The sequence below is a fragment of the Lutjanus erythropterus genome, chromosome 5 (genome assembly GCF_056507025.1).
Source record: "Lutjanus erythropterus isolate fLutEry1 chromosome 5, fLutEry1.hap2, whole genome shotgun sequence".
Lineage (NCBI taxonomy): Eukaryota > Metazoa > Chordata > Actinopteri > Lutjaniformes > Lutjanidae > Lutjanus > Lutjanus erythropterus.
This window is the reverse complement of record NC_139321.1, coordinates 24,507,705-24,517,332: the sequence shown is the minus strand read 5'-3', so window position 1 is coordinate 24,517,332 and position 9,628 is coordinate 24,507,705. Positions and strand designations below refer to the sequence as shown.

Below are 9,628 nucleotides of genomic sequence, written 5' to 3'. Positions count from 1 at the left end.
CATCATGATAAATATTAAATAATATTGTTCTTTGGACAAAGACAGGATATTTGCTTATATCACAAAGTTTTCAACTATACAATTTTGAATCAATTCAAGTTAGGGGTCTGCCATCAACATAAGATGATATTATATGTCCATTTATTCAGTAATTTTGTGATTAAACTCTTCGAGATGTTTGCGACAGACATGCCATGGAAATTTCAAAATAAAGGCGTATCTTAAAGATGACAATATTTGCACTTTGCAATGATCATATTGGATCGCTTGAACACTGAATTGATCTTGTGCTAACTACTTTTACAGGTCTATACTAATAGTTTTATTCTAGCTATTCTTCCCAAAACAGTCACATTTTTCAGATGATGATTTTAAGTATTTTACAATAATCCTTCAAAATAACCTCACCATGTGTAAACTGTCTGTAACTGTACAACATAGCCCCCTACATGTGTCATTGAAATCGAAGGACTTGACCTCACTGCTCTATAGCTTCGACACTGATGAACAGCCTTTTTCATGTCTTTTGTGTGCAATGGAACTCACAAAATGACAAATTAAATATATAAAAATGAAGATGTTCAGCTGCAAAAACAGTCTGTATCGTGTGCTGAGTGTGATTTATGAGCCTCCCTGCACACTGCTCAGTACTTTGGGAACACAACAGATTTTGTGGTTTTGAAATATTCAGTGATAAAAAATGTTTTAAAGATATGTCAATGTCATGGACATTCCCTGTCTGCCCCCTCCTGCGTAATGTGGCCTCCAGCTCTGTTAATCTCTTGATGAGACAGAATTATGATCTTATTGTGTATTTATTTTGCGCAAAACTAACTGAGTTGAACTCTGTTTCCATTTGCTTCACATTACAGTTTCCAAAGATATGTGTTTGATACATGGGGTGTCAGCAAATTAATGAAGAGAAAATTGGAGTCAGTGTTTATAATTTTCACTATTTTTTCAGGCAGACAGAGGCTTTAAAATGTTCTTGTTTATTAATGAGCATTAAATATTTTAGAATATATTGTTAGGTGACGTATGCTGAATATTCAATACTCAATCAAATCCAGCCTCTACCAAATTAGTCATTTGTGATAATTTAATGATAACATGTGTGTAGTGCATTAATTTTTTAATTTTAATTTGTGTCATATTGATGTTTAAAACAAAAAGACTTATAGACACTGTCTCCTGCACTTACAGTCAAAAATTTTATGTTTCAGTACAATGACCTTCATGATGTTATTTAAATAATTAAACTATTAAATGATTAAAATAATGTAATGATGGTTGTTCTTCCAAAACGCACAGTGTGACAGTGTGCGGGAGTCTTTTTGTTTTGTACTGTCAAACCATGGCCTTCTCCTACTCACCTGTCGATTAACAGATGTGCAAAATTTTGCTCTTTAATGAACAGATATTTCAAACATAAAGGCAGTATGGCATCACCACAAATAATCACAGATAATGATAATTATTAATAGGCATATCAAATAATACACATAATAAATGAAATAAATAAACAAACTATACATAAATGAATAAACTAATGATCATTTATTACAAATTTTCATTACCAATGCTTTTACTGAATTTACAACAGAATTTCTTGACATTTCAATGACTAAGTGCCAATTTAGGCAGTGTGCATGTGACTGATGGCCACACAGGGAAATCTAGGAACTTGTTGTGGGATCTGTTTGATCTCAGAAAGATGTTTAACATAAAAAATTTATTGAGCACTGAATTCGCCTGTCTGCCAAGGTCAGAAGAAGAGAGTTGATCCATTTTTCCTCAAACCTCCTTTTCTCCTCAGCCATATTCAGTCTCACTCCCACATTAAACTGCCAAGTTGTCCACCAAAATTTCTAACTTTAGCCCCTAGTTGCCATGCAACCAGTAGCTTTCTACACTTGACACCTGTTAGGGGGTCACAGTTTAACGCTGTGGCTGAGTATTGTGTTAAATGTGGCCTGTTGGAAAGGACAGTACTGAATGGACTGTAGATGATTAAAATATAATGCATGCATTTCATGTCATGTTCGGGGGGCTGTCCAAGATATTTCTGCTGGCTGCCAGTGGCGTGGACGCCTCGCTTTGAGAATGTGTCCCTGTATTTATGACGCTTCATTCACTGCAAACACTCCATTTCCTCACACCGTATATCGAATAGAATTAAAGTCTAGTGTTGCAACATTCTTCACCACAATAAAAGAAAAAACACAAACAAACAGACGAGGTAAAATGAAAAGATTATCACCTCCTTTTCTTTTTTCATCACGCCTTGTGGTACCACATCTGTCAACAACACAATAGCTGAGGTGAAATAGGGGTATTTTGCACAATCTTTTATTCATAAGAACATTTTGCGAGCTTCTTGTTTAAAGCCCACTCTGTAATCCAAAATGTTGTAAGTAAAAACACACCGTGTAACTGTAAGACCTGTGTTTATAGTCCCTACTGATGAAGGAGCCACAGACAAGACTTTCTGCAGCCTCTCAGTACAAACACTGCTCTTTTGAAATCCACAGATCTCAGCCAGAATAAACAGCGATACAATAGAAGCTTGTACAATATCATCCCTCATTCACAGTCACTCGCTCTCTGCTCTTTATTGGCAGCAGTGTTTATTATGAGAGAGGATGGGGAAAAAAACAAAGCAAAGTGTACTTTTGACAGATGTAAGAAATCGTGAGCACAAGTTGTGTATATCTCTGGGGATTTTGCGCTTGGAAGACAAATTAAACTGTTGTTGAGGGAACAGCGAGCAATTTGCCCAAATCTCTGTTCTTCTAATGACTTGTTAATGTCTGAAGCCATATACAGAACATGGAGTAAACCTAGATGCTGCATGTGAAGGGGATTCATCATTTAAATTGTTTTGTGGTGTGATATCCTCCCATGTGTTGGAAAAAAAATGTCCTTTTATGTCAGTTTATAACATCACAGTTTCCTGCCTGAAACAGGAAACTTAAACAGGAAACTCCTTTGTGTTTTTTTCTTTAAATAGTTACCAGTGTGTTGTAAGTGGAGGTATTTTTCTTTGCCTAATTGAAATGCCACAGGCGTCTGTGAGAAACTCAGGCCGTCCCTCCAGACCCGGGGCCAAGTGAGCTGCACAGTTGCAGCAACAGTGTCTCCAGGGAGACTGCAGTGTGATTATAAAGAACTGCCTCCATGTTTCTGCCCTGTCTACAGGGTGCAGCACAATGCAGCGAGGACGTGAGGTCGATTGCATAACCTGGGAGTAATTTCACTGATTGGTCATTCAAGGCTGGGCCCGAGCTGACAGACTTGACCAGAGACCCATGAAGCAGAAAGCGAGAGGGGGGAGGAGAGTGAGAGAAACTCAACATGCACAGATGGTTTGTTAGAAAGTCTCATCAGAGTAGCCTTACTCTTGGCTGAAAGACAAGTTTTAAATCAATTTGTATCACTAAATATTTTTTCGCAGTATTTTAAGTCTCGTACAGAGATACTGAGATGCATGCTATTTTTATTGTAAACAACAAAAAGCATAACCATATAAAGTAATTTTCTAAAAATGCCTTATTCATATATGACAGTCATATCAATTTATCATTTTATTTCCAAACTTCATTGCTGAGATGTTGGTCCACTACAACTACAGTCCATCAGAGCAAACAACACTGACAGTCAAGACAGTTTTCCCTGTTTTTGACTACTAGTAGTGCCGAGGAGGAGAGTTTCAATGACTGCGTTTTCTTTGGTCTCACACATTTACAAAAGGACGCACACATTCTGACCAGTGGTTTCACACTATTTGCTGATCTGCAGGTGGCTGTAATGTGGCAAGAAAGGTAGTGATGTTTGATCTGTCTTTGATTGGGTGTGTAAATACTGTTTCCATGGTTTCTCTACCAAAATGTTTGTATTTATTTCAGAACATCCCCATTTTTATCCATAAATGCTTTTTAAAGTTGCAATATGTAACAATTATGCATTAAAATATCTAAAAATGCTGGACACGTTATATATTTTGTCGAGTTGTGTACTTACATTATCCCAAATGTTTTCAAAAATGCTCAAATCCAGACAATTCCATAATTTTTTCAAGGTAATGGCATCTTTCCTCTGAGCTGCTAGTTGCTATAACTTCTGGGGAACAAACTGTAATATTACCTTGTCCATGAACATGATTTTATATTTTATATTTTCAACAATTATAGTGGCTTTTTAACAATGAAGACAACGATTACTATGATCCTACACTACTTAACGCCGTCACCAAAATATGTCTTTTGTTATTGTTTTAATGGGAGAGAGACTCCAGGTGGTATGCATGATTTTCATTAAAAAAAAACAACAAAAAAACAATGTATAGACTCATAAAATAAACCCTCTCAATCACTTATGACCCCCTGGAAGTGTTATTCTAGGCTTCAGCCTTTGAGCAGCGGCATGTACACCCCAGCCAATAACATTGTGCAAGTTGTGAGGTCTGTACTACAAAAATCTAGCGACCAACGATTACATTACATTCTCCGCCTCCTCAGGCCTCTGTCATGAGCTGCAGGTCTGTGTGTCCGTTTGGCCGAAGGTGGGGCTGAGCTACACACAGACAGACAAAGCAGATTAAGAACACAGCTGACAGAATAAAAACATTCACTTCAGCTACATTCACACAAAATCCAGGAATGTGGCACTGTCCTGCAGGGTTGTGTAGAGGTGTGGGCGTGTTTATTTGTGCTTTAACTATCCAAAATTAAGTTTTATTTCTCTTCATTGATTTATTATCTCTTGTGCTGCTTTCTCTCTCTTCAGCCCCTTTTACACAGCCTATTCAAGGCAGTACTGTTGCGCCTTTATTCCGCCTTACTGTCTGTATAAAAGTTATTGTTCTGCCTGTGATCGGCTAGTGGAGGTAGTAACGGAGCCGTAACAGAGGAGAATCAATGTCTGTGTAAAGGGAAAAGCTGGCAGAATGGTCCAGGATGCTGTTGAGTAACATGTTTGTAATTGTGTTCTTTAAACTGTTCTTATTGCACAGATTTGTCAGCTGTATTTGTCACAGTGCTGAATGTCCTAAGCAGACATACACTCACAGACGGAAGAGAAATTCTTCCCACCGGTCATCACATAAGGAGATCTTTTTAGTTTAACAATTGCGGATGAATATTATGTCATCAATCCTTTAGATTATCAGCTCTATGTGTGATTAGAAAAGACCAGACCGGCAGAATCACTTGTTGACTGGTGCGCTGTTGTGCTATGTCTTGCTTCTTTTGATTTTGCAGAGCCAACACACAGTAGAAAATGACACGCTGGGGCGGCTTTATGCTGGTGCTGCTCAGAGTAAAAAAAAACAAAAGCAGTACAGATGTGAGCCTTCATGGTGGTGCTATTTGCATGATCTCTGAGTAAAAAGGGCTTTCATCTCTCCTTTTTTTGAGCTGGGGCAGAGGGGCCAACTTTGCCTTTCATTTTGATTAAAAAGCACATGGAGTCTCAAAAAACACCTTCAGAAGTCAAGGGAACTGGGAGGTCTGGGTTTACCATGCTTTTTGCACTACCACTGGGCAGCTAATGTTAGCGTTATGGTATAATTTCAGTATCATTATGAAGATGGAGGCATACAGACCTGGCCATTGAAAAAAGATTCACTTCTAATACTTCTCTCCCAGTTCTCCTCTTTTTTTTTTCTTTTCATCCTTGCCAATGTCCAGAGAATTTGGAGCTAAATTAGGAAATCTTGCACGCTTCCAAAAACACTGATACATGTTTTGATTTGGCACAACCATGCCTTTGTTCCATCTTTTGCAGATGCTTCCTTTAGTACAAGGTGTGTCAGAAAAGTAACAGGACTTAGTGTGCTGTGTGAGCTATGAGTGGGGTAGGGATTAGCGGGTCGCGTCAGCGTGTGATGTAATATTGGGGAGTATGTAACTGCAATCTCAGCTCTCTGCAGCCATTGTATGTTTTTTCCTGTGCTTTTGTTAACAGCTTCTTAAGTTCAGGCCATCAAGTGATGGGCACAGAGCAACGAACTGACCTGAAGTTTCTCATCCGGGTGGGGAAAACTCAGAAACTGGAAGATTATGAGACGCTCAAGGATGTCCTGACACACCTGCATACACCGCTCCTTCTGGTCATCATTCAGTAGCTTCGGCACCATCTTCGTGCAGATCTTCTGCATTCCCAAATCTTTAGTGATAATCTTCCGGATGCTGTCACAGTTCATTCCCAGCTCACGTGCGATCAGTCGAACAGTCAGCCGATGATCGCAACACACCACCTGCCTCATGTGCTCAGTGTTGGCCTCATTCTTGCTCGTTGAAGGCCTTCTCCTCTTGGGGTCGTCTTCCACGTCCTTGCGTCCCTCTTTGAACGTCTTGTGCCACTTGAAAACCTGTGAGTGCGACATCATCTCATCTCCGTACACTTGCTGCAGCATTCAGAGTGCTTCTGATGAAGTTTTCCCCCGCCGGACCAGAAACGTCAGGTTGTTTTGTTGCTCTGTGCCCATCGCTTGACAGCCTGAAATTAAGGAGCCGTTAAAAAAAGCACATGAAAAAAAAAATACAATGGCTGCAGAGAGCTGAGATTGCAATTTGAGATTGTTATATAAATATACACAGCACACTAAGTCCTGTTACTTTTCTGACACACCTTATATAATGACTTTAGAAGATCTCTTTATAAATCGACGCTTCACCTCATTTGAACAGTTACAATCAAAGTTCTTGCATTTCTTTTGGTATTTACAATCAACAGACTACATCTGGTGAATCATTTTATCTTTCAAGTCACTCTCTAAAGATAAATGCTTTCCAAGAGTCTCTTGGACTCCCCAGAAGCATTTCTAAGACATTTAGTGTCAAGTTTGTTGACATCTTCAAAAGCAGGCTACACAGCTCCTCTTCCAAAATAAAACAAGCACACTAAAGTTGCTGATGAATAATACATGGGAGGAAACGCTGATTGAATTAAATCCTACTCTATCAACACCATGCTCCAACTCAGTTCAAAGCAATCCATAAACTACACTGCTCAAAGGCTTAACTGCACATCCCTGATGTCCAAAACTTTAGAATTTCTTACGTCCCATATATCAGTGGTGCTGATCCTGACACTGCTTTACTTGGGTGCTCTACAGTACGAAGAGAATTTAAACAATAGTGTCAGATTTTAGTGTACATCATGATAATTACCATGAAGTATATTTAAAAACTGTGGAAATCTGACTCTGTCCTCTTGTTTGATTGTGTATGCAAAGACTACTAGAAATAGAAATACTACAAATAGAATGTTTTACAAAAAGGAGGAAATGCCTTCAACATGTGTTCACGCGCCTCAAGGACAAACAGTGAGGTCTGGTGAGTAACACTGAACGTAAACAATAGCTTTGCCTGTTTACAAGAGAACTCCACATGGCACATTTAAACAAATCCACACATTAACTATCTTAATACTGTCTAAATACTCACAAACAAAAAGCTATAAATTGAGAAAACAATCTCAACTCAAGGTACATTTAATAGCATCATATCATATGGTTTTCATCAGCAGATGGAGTTTGATTTGTTGTGATGGAAATGTGTTCACACTCACTGGGCACTTCATGAACATCGTGTCTATTTACATAACTGTGCTGCCAACAGAAAATCCTCATTTCTGTTACAACTAGAGATTGTTTCATCACCTGTTGTGTCTCAGGTCATGAACTTTAAAACTCAGAAAGATAAATGCCACAATTATTAGCTTAACTGTCCATTGTAAATATTCTTTAGATCCCGTCTCTGTGATTAAAGCACAGTTCTGTGCTGTTGTTGCACACAGTTTTATGATGCTGTTAATCATTTTAATGGACATTTTGGACATGTTCTTTTCTGTTTTTGCTTGCAAATATGTGGCTTATATAACTGCATTAACTGGGGATTGTTTAAATTGTGTCTGATCGTCAGACCGCTGTTTTTCTTGCCCTAATAGGGAGCGCCAAGTAGAGCCACTGCTCCTTTGCATCAAAAAGGGCCAGCTGAGGTGGTTTGGACATCTGATAAGGATGCCTCCTTGGTGCCTCCCTTTGGAACTTGTCTGGACACATCCAACTGATAGGAGACCCCAGGGTAGACCCAGACTCAGAAGGGGGTATATATTTTTCATCTGGCCTGAGAACACATCAAGATCCCCAAGGAGGAGCTGGAAATCGTTGTGAAGAAGAATGTGTGGATAACCTCGCTTTGCCTTCTGTCACCACGACTCTGACCCCGATAAGTGGAAGAAAATGGATGGATGGATGGATAATAGACCCCACATAGTAAAGCATGGAAAAATGCAAGTAAAATTAGTAAACTAATAACCTGAAATGAATTTAATACCTTTACAGAAATTAACGTTTCCCCCAGACATGTTTTAAAGTATGAAAAAACACTGCTATGATTAATATTTTTAACATGGTTTCCCAAAGTAAAAGGTAAAAAGACATGATGGAAACAGGTCTACTCTTTCTTTCTTAATGAGAACATCTGGAAGAATCTGAATCTGGCCTCACTACCAGCCCCCTTGTGCTAGGTTGACAGGTGAAAGAGCACTGCTCTTCAACTAGCTTGACTAGTGTTAACATTAGAGGAAATATCAGAGAGATTTAGCCATACGTGTTTGAGCCTCAATCAGACCCAGACTCAGATGAGGAGTCAGTCGTGCACCTAATTCAGGGCCAGCAGACGTATCAGAACGGTAAGTGTAGTTAGCACCTTTTTATTTGTTTATGTTGTATGCTTGTTAGCTTGTAACTGGCAGTGGTTGACACAGCTAAACGTAACTCTCTCTCTCTCTGTACTGGTCCACTCTGCACTGGAGGTCTCAGGCTTCTTTACCTGCATTATACCAATTCACCCTCCTGGCCCAACAGTTGAGCAAACTTTGTGCTCGGCAGAACTTCAGTCAACTGTCTCCTTTCTACATCAATCGTTAGCTAGCTAGTTACGTCTGGTAGCTAATGTCAGCAAAATGCTAGTTAACTAGTTGGTTAATGTATATCAATTGTTAACTAGCTAATTAGCTACCATTTTTCTAACATTAACTAACTAAAAATGTGCATTTAAAGGTCCCTAAGGTTTCTAACCATCTTCAAATTACAATAGTATAATATTATTTGAGGGTCCAATTGCCTACCCCTAATTTAGGATACGTTTGAATTGCAAATGTTGGGGAACTGCACAGGCTTCTCCCACTTCAAGACAGGAATATTAAATTGTGACACACTTTGCAAAGATACAAGTCAGTATAGTCAACGTCAGGGATTTTAGGAGACATAAACATAAGAAAAACATATTTTTGAGAGGAGGGGATCTTCAAATAAACATCTTTCCATCTATACTAACTGGAATGTCACTTTTGCCCTCTCAGGTGAGGTTTTTTCCACTGACTCTGTGCCCGCTCTATAGCTCCCCATTGTGTCCGCCATGCAGACAGTGTGTTTCCTTCCTGTCTTTGTTAAGGTTCCCCATATGAACCCAATAAACAGGGATCATTGGCTGAAGATGGATGATGTACCCTGTGGACAAGACGGCTTGAGGAAGAAGAAATGTATTAGTGAAAATTCCTGAAATTCCTTGAGCAGGTAAACTGGTCCAAGTACAGACAGCAGGAACACCAGCTGTGATGT

At 39.1% G+C, this 9,628-nt stretch overlaps 1 protein-coding gene across 1 annotated transcript; it reads right to left on the bottom strand.

Annotated features, from left to right (window-relative positions):
- Nucleotides 1–4,524: 4,524 nt before the first annotated feature.
- LOC146326953 (protein GVQW3-like) lies at nucleotides 4,525–6,415 on the bottom strand. The gene is made up of 2 exons (XM_084718282.1): nucleotides 6,014–6,415; nucleotides 4,525–4,572 (listed from the first exon to the last, which is right to left on the bottom strand). Exons 1-2 carry the CDS (start codon nucleotides 6,413–6,415, stop codon nucleotides 4,525–4,527), a joined length of 450 nt encoding a protein of 149 aa, XP_084574408.1.
- Between the last annotated feature and the right edge of the window lie 3,213 nt (nucleotides 6,416–9,628).

Bases quoted from the DNA above. Each gene is read 5' to 3' on its own strand.
- LOC146326953 (XM_084718282.1), bottom strand. From the start codon at position 6,415: ATGCTGCAGCAAGTGTACGGAGATGAGATGATGTCGCACTCACAGGTT. The intron at 4,573-6,013 runs GTCAGTTCGTTG...GTCTGTGTGTAG, and splicing joins ACCCGGATGAGAAACTTCAG to CTCAGCCCCACCTTCGGCCA.